The 15,257-nt window shown below is 44.6% G+C and overlaps 1 protein-coding gene across 1 annotated transcript in view; it reads right to left on the bottom strand.

Moving 5' to 3' along the window:
- The window catches only part of AMD1 (adenosylmethionine decarboxylase 1), a 98,452-nt gene that overhangs the window by 61,115 nt on the left and 22,080 nt on the right, over positions 1-15,257 (bottom strand). Inside the window, exon 4 of the mRNA XM_030199213.1 lies at positions 11,942-12,044. Coding sequence (XP_030055073.1) covers positions 11,942-12,044 — 103 coding nt within the window. The remainder of the gene's footprint in view (positions 1-11,941; positions 12,045-15,257) is intronic.

The following is a 15,257-nucleotide window of genomic DNA, read 5'->3' as shown; positions in this document are numbered from 1 at the left end:
TAAACAAACTATCTGAGCGCCTAAAATCCTTCAAAACTTTCAGATAATGCCTAAGGAGAAATTAGATCTTACCTGCTAATTTGCTTTCCTTTAGTCCCTCCGGACCGGACCAGGATTGGACTGATGGGTTGTGCTCGCCTACCAGCAGGTGGAGACTGAGAAAAAACTCTGACTCTAGAGAGCCAATAGGAGCCCTGGCCATGTGACCTTAGCCTCAGTATTTGAATAACAAAGCAGGAAAGAAAGAAAGACCTTCTGTGCCGTATGGAATCCTAGCAGCCACAAAGCACTCGGCAATGCCAAGTATCAGAGCTCACCAGCAACTCTCACCAGAGAAGTGGTATGGCCCGATATGTATTACAGCTCACCAGCAACTCTCACCAGAGAAGTGATATGGCTCACATGTAATATAGCTCACCAGCAACTCTCCCCAGAGAAGTGGTATGGCTCACGTATAATATAGCTCACCCGCAACTTTCACCAGAGAAGTGGTATGGCTCACTTGTCTTATAGCTCACCAGCAACTCTCACCAGAGAAGTGGTATGGCCCACTTAAGATTTTATATATATTCCATCAACTGAGCTTACCAGCAACTCTCACCAGAAAAGTGGTAAATCATATTTAAGGTTTTATAGATATTCCAGCAACTGAGCTCAGCCACAACTCTCACCAGAGAAGTGGTATGGCGTATTTAAGGTTTTATAGATAGATTCCAGCAATTGAGCTCACCAGCAACCACCAGAGAAGTGATATAGACCACGTAAAGTTCTGTATATATATAGTATTGTTCCACGAATCGTAAAGGAACGAATACACTTCCTACTGAATACACTTCCTACTTAATAAAAGAAGCTAAAGAGTAGAGAGAACATGGGAGGGGCCTGGTCCGGTCCGGAGGGACTAAAGGAAAGCAAATTAGCAGGTAAGATCTAATTTCTCCTTCCTTAGCGTCCCTCCGGACCGGACCAGGATTGGACTGATGGGAAGTACCAAAGCAGTAATCTGAAGGGAGGGACCCTATGAAAACTGCAGAGAAATGTTCATGCTGCATAGGCCACCTGGCGACAACTAACATGTAGTGTGTCCCAATGAGCAAAATAAAATGAAACTAGGACTAAGTTGCCAACTTACCAATGTGCACCGAGAGCACCAAAAATCGCCATAGTAAGAATAGAGCCCGCTTCTGAAGTTGTGGAATATGTTGTAATACGCTGTGGAACTGCCCTCTCAGCGAGAAGAGAAATAGACATTCTCATTTCCTTGATCCTTCGCGATATAGCGGGTTAGAAACAATGAAAAACTTTTACGCCTACTGGCTAGAAGGACAAAACCAATAAGAAAAAAACCGATTGGGAAAGGTGAAAACTTTAAACTACAGCAGACCGAAAAGAAGTTACCAACCGTAGAAGTATTCCACACATAGATCTACTTGCTGCAATGGTTACTAGGAAACACTGCTTGAAGAGGAAAACTTTATAGAAAAAGTTATGGCTACTAGAAAACAGAACTTTAAGAGTCTGTTCACCTAGTTCACCTAGCTGGTGGACGAAGCGGGGGGTACAGGTGCAGGACTCCTTTAAGAAACCGCTTTGACAGTGGATGCTGCATAAGCGTGCGGTTGTCAACAGTATCATGCATCACTGATAGAGCTGCCAAATGAACTCTAATGGATGAGTAAGACAGACAAGATTTCGCAAGATGCAGAAGACATTCCAAAACATGCAAAATGGATACTGTTTGTGGAATGAAGTGGCGAGAGGAGCACCACAGAGTGAACTGTCGCCACTTTGATTCATAGGACTTTAATGTAGATTTCTGTCTGGAAGCAATTAAAACGAAGTACTTCCTGCGAAAATATCAAAGATGTTGCGGACCCAGTAACCACGCCATAAGTTTGAGTGACTGGGGGTCCGGATGTAGAAGGGTGCCTTGGTTCTGCGTAAACACCTAGTGAGATGACGGAAGAAACGCATAAAGAAGGTTGAAAAACCCCTGCTGGACGTTGGCATCTGTCCCTGTCTCCGTCAAGACTGTTGCTGAACGGAAGAAGCAAGAAATGTTCGTGAGCCTGAAGGCAAAAAGAGATAGCCGCGAAGTGTCGCAGTGAGGAAGTAAGGCTGAAAAAATGAGAGTCCATTCCCCTAAATGCAGGGTGACACAACTAAGAAAAAATGAGTACAAACTCAAGAGTATACTCTTAACTCCTCCTTGGCGGATGACATAACCCATTGCCATGGCAAGGACCAACATAGCTCTCTCCGCCTTGTTTGTCAGTAGGGAAAACAAAATTCACCCGAAGGTAAAACGAATTGCTGAGGTCCCCCAGAAAAAAAATATATACAAACAAGCTTCTGCCAAAAAGTGTACTGCACGAAGCATCCCAATGACAGAACTAAGGTTCTTGAGATAACTAGATGACACTTAAATAGCGCGATTGATGACCCTGAGATTCGCAATAGGATGAAGGAAAATTCCTTCTTGGGCATTAGAAAGTAAAATTGCATTCTGCAGAATAGAGCGAGGAAATGGCCGAAGGCCCAAGGTCACCAAGAAAAATATAAACTGGGATGTTTGCAGAGGAGACAAAAGACTGTGCGCCAACCTGACTAAACAAAGAGAAAATCAGAGATATCTGATGAGAGATCAAATGAGAGGCCTGGCTACAATCACCACCCAACCTAGAGACTGTAAGAAATGCAACACCCGGTGCGTGACCTGAGAACTCTGCTGATAAAGACTTTCTCCAATTAGGCAGTCGTCTAGGTAAGAATGAAATGACCCTAAGAGCGCAATGAACATCCTCTTAGATCTATAAAAGAACGGAAGAGAGAGTACTGCTGAAAATGACCGGTTAATGCATAAGCAAAAAACTAGCCATTCTCTGGATCCTGAGGAGAAGAGGAAGGGTGACCAAGGACATCAGTTAAATAGGGCTACAAACTCCAACCCTATCTCTATGGCGTTCCATAGTTGGGTAAGTTCTGAATATAGGAGTCCACCAGCTATGGTAGTACACTCCAGACAGAAAATAATTGTCCCAGTATGAACGTCTGATTCACCGGCCTGTAATTTCTTGGATCTCCCTAATCCACATACCACTAATCCACGTACCACGGTCATGCGTCCTCCCTCACTGAGATGTAGATTGTAAGCTCCTTTGAGCAGGGAACGTCCTTCTTTGTTAATTTGTACAGCGCTGCGTAACCCTAGTAGCGCTCTAGAAATGTTAAGTAGTAGTAGTAGTAGTACCAGACTCACACCCAATAGATATGAATGTTGAGCTTGTTTCAGGTTAAAACACCGAACCTAGGCCCAGGGTCCCCAGTGTTCCTAGTGGTGAACAGCCATGGCAAATATTGTATGCGTTAGTTTGCAGAATTACTGCAAAGCCTTGCTTTTGGAGCAGAGATTTCTGTTTGATACTCTCGTGAGAGGTTTTTGTTTTTTTTTTTTCCTTTAATGCTGTTCTGGCTGTAGAAAGGTGGACATTTGAGCTTCCCCAGAATGGCAAAACTTATGTACCTATGCCCATTAGATATGAATGCTGGACTTGATGGACTTTAGGCCTTATCCAGCATAACCATACTTATGTACCTATGGCATAAATACACAGGAAGTGAGTGAATCCCCTTCCAATTGAAAGAACACTCTGGAGTGAAGGCGCATAGAATGAAAATGAAAAAGGACAAACTTGGAAATTACCTGTAACGAAAAAAGTGAAGTTGTGCCACAGCCACTTGGTGAAGGCAGTGTAGACAAGACTGTATCTGAATTCAAGAAAGCTTGATATAACATCAGGTCTCTAAGGAAGAGGAAGAGATAGCAGATGGTATGTATAGGCATACTGGACCAAACCAGGATGTTTATAATCTGCCAATGCTGAACTGATAGAGTAGAGACAAACACGAGTAGATGGTTTGAGGACCGTCCACTATCTTTAAGTGAAAGGATGACTTTATTCTCTAAGTGACCATATGTCCTGTAAAAACCAGAAGAAAGCTAAAATGAAATATGAGAGGCTTCAAGGCAGTTGAAAAAGAAGGGAAGACATGAATAAAGCATGCCTGCTAAGGCAGCTGAGTGATTGGGAGCTTGGTAGACAGGACTGTCCCTCAGAGAATATGAAAGAGCTGATATATCCCCATGGCATCTGAACAATATACTGTATGCCTCTAGAGAAGGCTTCTTAAAGTCGGAAAAAGAAAACACTGTATAACACTACAGCCATTGAGAGTGATTGTCTGTTAAGTTCTTAAAACACTATATAACATCATAGGCATGGAGTAAAATGCTTGAAAGGAACTAAGATATTATGGTCAGAATTGCAAAGTATCAATCAATTGACTCTTAGACAATGTAGTCCTATTCACCAGGGAATGAGAAAGACAAAAATTTACTCTATGCCTATAGAGAAAGTTTCTAAAGTTCTTAAAACACTGTATAATACTACAGCTATTGAGGAAAATGCTTGAAATGAATTATATGATATGATAAGATGTAGATTTTCCACCAGGCAATGAAAAATGACTGAGCACCAGAAAAAACTAGTGTTAACAGCCCCGTGATACATAGAAATTTAAAAGAAGAAAAGCTTGTTATATATCCATATATGAAAGGAGCCCCCTTTCAACCAAATATTGCCTGCTGATGTGAAGAGCATTTTAGAATACGCCGTTCAGCACATACAAAAGTGTACACATCTTGGAGCCGAACTGCTCTATGAACTGCAGCCTTACCTTCAGCAGAGAGATCCCTGACTGATAAGATGGAGGGAGAAACAAAATGGCCGCCGTTCACGCCACTGGCCCCGTGGCGATCGTCGACAGCGCGCCCGACACCTCCGAACAAGCGGAGCCCAGTGGAACGGCGAAGAAACAACAGCCGGCGAAAAAGGCCCCGAAAAAACCGGAGGCAGCACCGGACCCGAAGAAACCTTGAAGGGAGAGCAAAATTTACACGTTCCGGCTGCGTGAACTGCGCGACGCTGACCGACAGCAGCTGTTTGAACTTTTAAGCCATATCGGAAAAAACAGGTGGCCGCGCTTACGCGGTTCGCACCTTTCTTTTTTTTTTTTTTTCATTTGTTTAAACTGCCGCCGCCAAAACGCAAGAAAATGGAGGAAATTAAATCTGACGAGAAAAATCGCTGTTTAAAGTCACAGACACTGAATTATTTTCTTCTGTTTTTTTTTTTTTTTTTTATAACCCCTCAATCATAATAAAACACTGGAGCTGCCTGCTCGTTAGAAGTCTGGGGAAAGAAAGGCTGCTTCTTTGAATTTCCTTTTATTTTATTTAATTCTTTTAAAGCAGCTGCCTGTTAAAAGTGGCTGCCTCTCCCAAAGACGGTACACCTTTCCAGAGAAAGGGACGGCCCTTCCCTGCTAAGCCAGGGAGATGGGGAGTGGACTCGAGACACCCGAGTTTAACACCCCCGAGGCTGTCAAAGAAAGAAGAGAAAGGAAACCCTGTCAAGCCTCTAAATAAGATTCCAGGCACAGAAGAATTATCACAAATATCTGTAATATCTAAAGAGAAAAGGAGAAAGACTAATGGGCTCACTTCCTACCTGCTGGGAGACTGAGAAAATACTGAGGCTAAGGTCACATGGCCAGGGCTCCTATTGGCTCTCTAGAGTCAGAGTTTTTTCTGTCTCCACCTGCTGGTAGGCGAGCACAACCCATCAGTCCAATCCTGGTCCGGTCCGGAGGGACGCTAAGGAAGAACCCGTTTAACATCAAGTGACCGCAATTTGCGTTGATCTTCCGAACCCGAGGAAGAACCCAATACTGGCAAAACCACCGACTGGGAAAGATGAAAACGAGAGACCACTTTAGTAAGAAAAGAAGGCACTGGCCGCCACACAACACGCTCTTTAGAAAACTCCAAAATCGGCGATCTGCAGGAAAAGTCTGCAATTCTGACACCCGTTTGGCCGAAGCAATTGCCACTAAAAACACAGCCTTGAGTATCAAATCTTTAAGAGAACTCATTAAAAGGTTCAAAAGGAGATTTAGTAAGAACAGTTGGGACCAAAGATCCCAAGAAGGAAATTCCACTCTCTAAGGAGGCCGCAAAAGACCTACTACTTTCAAAAAACAACTCGCCAAAGACTTTCCCTGCACACATCCCCGAAAACAGGACAAGGCTGCAACTTGAACCTTAAGGGAAGCAAGAGCTAAACCCTTATCAAAACTATGTTGCAAAAAATCCAACATCTGTGGAACGGAAGCACGTAAAGGACAAATCTCGATCCACGCACCGTGCTTCAAATATTCGCCAAATTCTGATATAATTAAGAGAAGTGGAACGACGACGCGACCGAACCATGGTAGAAATGACCTTGGAAGAGTAACCCCTCTTCATCAAATGCGCCCTCTCAAGAGCCAGGCTGTAAGACAAAAATCGAGCCGGGTCTGGATGAAGAATTGGCCCCTGAAGAAGCAGACCGGGATGATCTGGCAATCGAAGAGGAGCATCATCTAACAGAACCAGAAGATCCGCATACCATGGATGACAAGGCCAGTCTGGAGCTACCAGAATCACCTTTCCCTCGTGTGCGTCGATTCTTTGTAGAAACCTCTCCAACAGAGGCCACGGAGGAAACGCGTAGAGCAGACTCAGAGGCCACGGCTGAAGGACAGCATCCACCCCTACTGCCCGTGGATCCCTGCTGCGACTGAAGAAACTTACTTTGGTGTTGAGATGAGTGACGAGTAAATCCATTACCGGCCACCCCCACTGATCTACTATCTTCTGAAATGTTTGCGATCCTAGAGCCCACTCTCCGGGATCCAGAATATTGTGACTGAGAAAATCTGCCTTCACGTTTTCCGTTCCTGCTACGTGCGACGCCAACAGAGCAGTGAGATGAGCCTCCGCCCATGACAGGATTCTTGACTCCAGATGTAACATGCAACTCCTCGTTCCTCCCTGTCAACCGACAAACCACCGTGGTCGCATTGTACGATAGAATGCGAACCGACTTGCTCTTCACTAGGGAAGAAAACGCCACCAGAGCTAGACTGATTGTCTTGGTTTCCAGGAGATTGATTGACAAGGAAGTCTCCGACTGAGACCACTGGCCTTGAACACACTGACCCAGGCAATGGGCCCCCCAGCCTTTGAGACTGGCATCCGTAGTTATCACTGTACATTTGGGCTGATCTAAAGGCATGCCTTTGATCAAATTGGACGTCCTCAACCACCAAAACAAGCTGCTGCGTTCTGGCATCCGCAAAGGCAACTTCACGTGTGTCGAGTCTGTCTGAGGAGACCACCGGGACAGGAGAGCTGCCTGAAAACTGTGCATGTGTGCCCTGGCCCAAGGTACCGCCTCTATTGTTGCTGCCATGGAGCCCAACAACCTGTAAATCTCGAGCACACGAATCTGGCTGTCCAACAAAGCAGCAATCTGAGATTGAATTTTGAGTATCCTCACCTGAGGAAGAAAGACGCGACCCTGAGCCGTATCGAACACAACTCCTGAATATTCTAGGGTTTGAGACTGCACCAACCAACTCTTGGCTGAGTTGACTACCCAACCTGAACCACTCGATTCGTGACCTGAAGGCTATCTTGATACGATTTTGCTCTAATCAACCAGTCGTCCAAATATGGGTGAACTAAAATGCCTTCTCACCTGAGCACCGCTGCAACTACCACCATGACCTTTGGTGAAAGTACATGGCGCCGTGGCTAATCCGAAAGGAAGCACCCAGAACTGAAAATGTTTGCCCAAGACTGCAAAATGGAGAAACCGCTGATGCGCCTTCCGAATTGGAATATGCAGATAAGCCTCCGTCAAATCCAAAGCCGTGAGGAACTCTCCCGGCCGAACCGCCACTATCACCAAGCGCAAAGTTTCCATCCGAAAACTGGGAACGCGAAAAGATCGATTGACCGCCTTGAAATCTAAAATTGGCCGGAAAGAACCTTCTTTCTTTGGAACCACAAAATAAATGGAATAATGACCCTGCTTGACTTCTGACGGGGAACTGGGCAAACCGCCCGCAGCTGGCGAAGCCTTAACAGAATGTCCCGAATTGCACCCGCTTTTAGCAGAGGACGGCAGGGAGACTCTAGAAAAGCATCGGATAGAGGACGAGCAACTCTAAAGCGTAACCGTCTCGAATAACCTCTAACACCCAACGATCTGAAGTGATTTGGGCCCACCTCTGAAAGAACAGAGCCAGACGAGCTCCTATCGGAACCAGAGGCAAGGCCCTCGCACCTTCATTGGCTGGACGGATAGAGGAGGGAAAGGAAGAGAGGAAATCCTTACTTCCCTAGCGGGATCTGCGAAAGGACTGATTCCTCTGAAAGAAACGAGAGCGCTGCGTAGGAACAGCTCTGATGGACCTAAAACAGAAATCTCATCCTCGACCACGACTAAACCCCGAAAAGCGTTGAGAAACTCTAGGATGATCCTCAGGAAGACGAGGCACCTTGGTATCTCCTAAACTATTAACCAGCTTATCCAATTCAGGGCTAAACAAGAAAGAACCCCAAAACGGGAACTTAATTTGGATTTAATCCACTTCTGAAAACCCACCATCTACTATTCCTAATAAATTCCTTCTTTCTTCTCTCTACTTTCTTCCCTTAACCTCTGAACAACAATAATTGTACCTGACATCCAGGATTGACTGTGTTAACAAAAATATGTAAGCCACATTGAGCCTGCAAATAGGTGGGATAATGTGGGATACAAATGCAATAAATAAATTTAGACGCAGCATCCGCAGACCAGCCTTTCAGCTACAAAGACCAACGAGCCACCACAGAAAGAGCCATGGACTGACGACGCCCTCAACAAATCATACAAGGCATCTGATAAAAAGCGGACCCCGTCTCAATCTTAGCCAGTTCTGAATCAACAGAAGAGAAATCATCAAAAGCCCTGTCCAAAACTCGTTCAGCCCAACAAAAACAGGCTCTAGCCACCAAAGAACCACAAATAGCCGCCTGCACTGCCAGGGAAGAGACATCAAAGGTACTCTTCAACAAGGAATCGAGCCTACGGTCTTGCACATCCCAAAGAGCGGTACCACCGTCAACCGGAACAGTATTGCGTTTAGTGACCGCGGAAACCACCACATCCACAACAGGTACCTTAAGAAGAAATCTATCCCCTTCAGGAACTGGATAAAGCCGAACCATGGACCTAGCTAACCTAAAGGGAGAATCAGGGAAATCCCACTGTGCCTGGATAATATCCCTAATATCCTGATGCATAGGGGAAGTTTTCCCTTGACCAAAAGATCAACCTTACGCACTTCAGGAACTGCGGAAGGATCCTCCTCAAAATGCAAAGTGTCGGCCACTAAGGAGATTAGCTCCTGAAGTTCTTCCTTATGAAAAATCTGTACCACCGACGGATCATCACCTGTAAATACCGAATCTGACCCTGGACCAGATTTCCCCAACTGAGACTCAGACTCTAAATCCTCTAAAGCAGGCATACCCAGCTCTTGATCCGATACCTGATCTTCCTCTAAACACTCAGCCTCTCTAATTCTCTTGACCGGTCTACGCTGGGAAGGAAGAGGATCCCCTGAAGTCACAGAAGGAAATAACTGGGGACCAGACTGCTTCAAAAGAAAAGCCTGGTACATCTGAAGAACAAATTGTGGGGGAAAACCTTCTTCCAGAACCCCAGAGGCCCTGCCACAGACTGATTCTCATTCAAACTGACAGGCCAGAGCTCCGCCGAAGCAGACAAAATGGCCGCCATTCCCACCAAATCAGGAGCGCGAGCCGGCTCTGAGGTCCGTGAAGACAGGATCCCACCCCCCTCTCCGGTGCTAACAGACCTTACAACGGCACAGCTTTTCGGCCATCCCGCAGTCCGAATGCTGCAGAGTAGGGAGATTCTGCACTTAAAAAATGATCCGAGGGCCAATCTCCCAAAAGCGCACTCCCTGAGCTGCTGTGCCGTTTGCTGCGGGAAATCGGTACTCTGCCGATTCGTCTTTTTTTTTTTTTTTAATTTAAAAAAGGGCTGCCTCTTCTTAAGCTTCAGTTCTCTTCCTCTGAATAGACTGAGCTGTCCCCTGAAGGCAAGAATATAACTGCAGGGACCCCAGGAGGTATAGAGGGGCAGGGACCTGGTTCCCCCCCCCCCCCCTGGTGTAACACCCCAAGGTTGACTGAGGTGTACACTGCACCCAGCCACACAGAGCCTGACTCCAGGGCACAGAGGAAACGGAAATACAGAGTCTAACCAGACAACAAATCCACTTTAAAGACTCAAGTTAAAAAAACAATCTAGAAGACAGAGGAGACGAAAGGCTCACCTCCTTCGACCTGCTGGAGACTGAGTTTACTAAATCTCAGGCTAGCTGCATAGGGCTCTTATTGGCTCAGGGCATTCAGAATTCTCAGTCTCCACCTGCTGGAAGGAAGAAGTACATAACCCACAAGTCAGTTCCTGGACCGGTCTGGAGGGACATTAAGGAATCAATAGTTTCTCATGGGAGAACAGCTGCCGCTACACATAAGTGTTCTCTGCCAGTGTCTCTCCAAAGTAATGTATATCTTCAACTGTTTATATATCCTTTATTTTCACATAGGTTTAACAAATTATCTTCCTCAAAGACCATTCTGTTTTCTTTCAACACCAACTGCTTTTTCTCTATCGTTAAACCACATTTTTCTGTCTGTTCATAATTGCCCTTTCCCACGCTTGCTTGCACGCAAGAATGTCTTATCAGATCATGAGTCTCCAGCTCACACAACTTTTGCCTTTTTGCCTTGTTTCAAGGTGCACACCCGTGCTCATTATCTACAATTTTCAAAAGGCGTTTGACAAAGTATCTCATGAAAGACTCCAGAGAAAATTGGAGAGTCATGGGATATGAGGTAGTGTCCTATTGTGGATTAAAAACTGGTTAAGAGAAAAAATACAGAGTAGTGTTAAATGGTCAGTATTTTCAGTGGAGAAGGATAGTGGGGGTTCCCCAGGGGTCTGTGCAGAGACCGCTGATTTTTAACATATTTATAAATAATCTAGAGATGGGAATAGCTAGTAATTAAATTTGCTAACACTAAGCTAGTGTTCTTAAATAAGATGATTGTGAAAAATTACAAGAGGACCTTACGAGATTGGGCATCCAAATGGCAGATGACGTTTAACGTGAGCAAGTGCAAAGTGATGCATGTGGAAAAGAGGAACCCAAACTATATCTACGTAATGCAAGGCTTCACACTCAACGTGTAATTAAACTTGAATTCGTTGCCAGAGAATGAAGTAAAAGCAGTTAGCTTAGTGGGCTTTAAAAAAGGTCTGGATAGTTTCCTAAAAAAAATTCCAGAAGCCATTAAGATAGACTTGGGAAAAATTCACTGCTTATTTCTAGATTAAGCAGCATAAATGTATGATACTGTTTTGGGATCTTGCCAGGTATTTGTAACCTGGATTGGTCACTGTTGGAAACAGAATGCTGGACTTGATGGACCTTCGGTCTGTCCCAGTATGGCAATGCTTATTACGTTCTTCAGCATTCCTTCATCAACTGTTAGGTTGTTCTGGCAGTAGTCACAGGCTTTCTGGGCAGGAGTTGATTTTGCTGCTAGCATTAACTCCCACTGCTAGGAGCATGAGATGCTGTGAACACCCATCCTGATAGTGGGGTTCCAGGACCCAGTTTGCATAAGAGGGATAAGGTGACTGCTGGAAGCAGGTGCATTACAAATCAAGTCAGCAGCTGGTGCCAAAGTAAAAGATCAACTTCCTGTTGCATGACTGCACCATCCTTCACCAACAGCTTCAGGTGTTGGATAACAAGTGTTTGCAAAGGGAACAGTTCTCAGAGAAAATAGGCTCCAGGGCAAAGCAAGGAAATCAGACATGTTCAATCCCTCCCCATGTCATTTCACTTAAACGGTGGCAAAGCAGCAAAATTTGATACTCGATGGCCAAACTGTTAGTCAACTTACTTGGGAAAATTTCATTGAGGAATTCAACTTCTTCCTGGAAATTCCTGTGTGGGTACTCCTGGTGAGATGGCTTCATGAAGTTCTTGCGAGAATAAAAGAAATTCTGAAACAAAACAAGTACCCAATTATCCACTGAATTCCATTTAGTAGAACCATGACATTCCACGCAGAACAATCCTCTACAGGGTTACAACACAACAGACCTGTTCAGGCACCTGTTAGCTATACCAGAAATAGCTAACAGGACCATTCCAAGTACTAATTGGTTGTTTTTAATTTAGGATTTATATTCTATACAATCTGAAAAAAATATAAATCTCAGTGGCAAACAAGGAAATAAACCTAATACATTAAAGCACTCACATTAACACTAAAGTTTGGAGGAGTCACGTGACGCTATGATCAGGAGCGGTTGCCAGCTGCTCTGCTCCTGCCACCTTTTAATGAATCCTGCAACCTGAAGTGACCTTGAACCCAACGTTTTGGCTCCACTTATCGAGCTGATATTGCCAATTGCTCAGGGAGTTGATTGGTTTGCCGAGAATGGCTGCAAAATCGTTGCAGAAGGACAGAGAAAAAAAAAAGCAGACTACATTAGGATAAAATAGAGACAGTGAGTCCTGCAAGTTCTTTGGCTGGATTGGCAGAAGTGGCTGCCGAAGTAACAGGGGGTATGGAAGCTATCCTAGACAAACGATTAAGCCCCATTGACTCAAAATTGGAGCGGTTTAGCCACATTGCACTGTATCTAGATTTTCAGAAAGCTTTTGATAAAGTTCCTCATGAGAGGCTCCTGAGAAAATGAAAGAGTCATGGGATAGGAGGCAAGGTTCTGGTGTGGATTAGGAATTGGTTATTGGACAGAAAACAGAAGGTAGCGTTTAAATGGTCATTTCTTCCAATGGAGGAAGGTGAACAGTGGAGTGCCGCAGGGATCTGTATTGGGACCAGTGCTATTTAACATTTATAAATGATACGGAAATCAGGACGAGGAGTGAGGTGATTAAATTTGCAAATGATACAAAACTATTCAAGGTTGTTAAAACATGTGCGGACTAAAATATTGAAAGACCTTAGAAAATTGGAAGAATGGGCATTCAAATGGCAGATGAAATTTATGTGGACAAATGCAAGGTGATGCACATTGGAAAAAATAATCTGAATCAGTTACCTGATGCTAGGGGTCATGGGAAGAAAACTGCTTGCCCTGGGATTTGAAGTACGGAGTGTTGCCATGATTTCGGTTTCTGCCAGGTACTTGTGACCTGGCTTGGCCACTGTTTGGAAAACTGGGTTGGATGGACCATTGGTCTGACAAAGTATGGCTACTCTTATGTTCTTATTTGACAACGTACCAGCAGTGCACTGGGGAGCTGGAAGACTGTTACATAAGTGGAAGACGTGCAGTCCCGCATGCAAAAAATGTTGAATTCCTATGCAGAAAAATTAGAAGACCCAGAAAATAGGTCCAGGTGGAATAACCTCTGCTTTGTGGGATTGGCAATGGGGGATCGGAAGCTTCGAGACTTTTTGGAGACTTGGTTGTCAAAGGAGCTGTCGCTTCCAGCCTCAGTGGGCCCTTTGCAAATAGAGTGGGCACACTGGGTCGGTCTCAGGCAGTTGGAAACCTTCAGGCCTTGGGTGTTATCTGCCGACTTCTCAATTTTCACAAAGTCAGCAATTCTGCAAGCCCTGCATGGGGGGAAGGAGCTTCACTATGAGAATCAAAGTCCTGTGCTTTGAGGATTATTCGGCATCAGTGGCTGAAGAGCAGAAGGGCTTTTCACCAATCTGCTCTCAACTGTTTGCCCGCAAAATCAAATTTGCTCTTTATCCTGTCAAGCTGATTACTTACCAATCAGAGACAGACTTATGCATCGGTGGAGGATGCTCAGAGATTTCTTTGGCAGTATAAACTCCGCAGAAAACAAAGCTCCTGATGCAGCTGAATGCTCTGATCAGCCACAAAGTTGTAAAACGACAGCTGAGCTCTGCACGTGATCAGAGGCTGTTCCTCACTGCCAAGTTGGCCCTGACAAAATGGTGCCCATTTCTGCACTCTCGTGCAAACTGCCAGACACCACAAAGTCCTCAGCATATTTGGATGCTGCACTAAATCCATGCTGACATTTCCCTCATATTCCATGGGATTCCCTACTTATATGCACAGCAATGCCCCAATGCCAGCCAATGAAATCGGTTCAACTGGGAGTCGCAATTCACCCCGAATGGAGAAAGCACAATGCAACAGTCCAAAGCAGTGAGTCAGGGCTGTACCAAGTAGAACTTGCAACCCTACAAGTGGTTCTTAGTGAAACTTTAGTCAGACTTAGCACTACCGGATGCTCCCCCCAAGCTCACAATCTCAAGTCTTACCCTGATGAGAAAGAATCAGGACTGATACTCTGTCCCACGCTCTCCAGTAAACTTTTTTTTTTTATATTATTAAAGGCTGTTGTGCTAAAAAACGAGAGCTCCACAGGAAACAGGAGAGGTGAAAGGAGGGAAGAAGTAAATTCACAGGGAACCAGAGATCTGATCACCTTCAGATGTGACACTGTAGACTCAAGCCATCTGAAAAGCTTGGGGACCAGTTGACCAACTGGACCAGGAACAAATCACTCAGAACCAGAAGCTAAAGTGTGCCCATCCACCTGCTGGAGATAGAAAATACTGAGGAGCTAGAGTGGATGCCAAGAGAGATGTCTCAGCTCAGTTTTCATGGACAACTATCCCCACAGGTTCTGGGATAGTGGGAAGCTATGTAATGGAAAGGGTGTGTGACAGCGATTTCCTTTTTACTGCTACTTTACAGACACATATTGCTTTACAAGTGTGAATGACACACACTTTGGGTACGTTTATGTCATGTTTCTATGTGGATATGAATATTTGTATAATCATCACATACATATTTGTCCAACCATCTACTATACAAGTTCATTGATATGTCACTTTTGTATATAAAGTTTAATTTCAGCATGTTCAATTGTAACAACTTGTTTATGTATAAGTTATGTACAGTGATTTCTACCACTTTTTCCTTGTGATAATATAGATGGCTTTTGTTGTAGATCCAGTGACTCATGACACAGGCAGTTATTGCAGAAACACAACTATGTTGAGTCTGATCAACTACCTATTGTGAAACTGGACCTTGGTGAAAGGCTCTTGTTGTAGCACTAGGTTGTGTGCCTTGTGTCTTTTGGTATATTCTCACTGTTCTGGTCTTAAGCTGTCAACACAAGAAAATTGGTTAACACCTGTTATTTCACTAGATGTTACAGAAGCAATTTAGGATTTGTACTCCTATGTA

The sequence above is a fragment of the Microcaecilia unicolor genome, chromosome 3 (genome assembly GCF_901765095.1).
Source record: "Microcaecilia unicolor chromosome 3, aMicUni1.1, whole genome shotgun sequence".
NCBI lineage: Eukaryota > Metazoa > Chordata > Amphibia > Gymnophiona > Siphonopidae > Microcaecilia > Microcaecilia unicolor.
The sequence above is the reverse complement of the archived record's forward strand: the minus strand, read 5'-3'. Positions and strand labels throughout refer to the sequence as shown.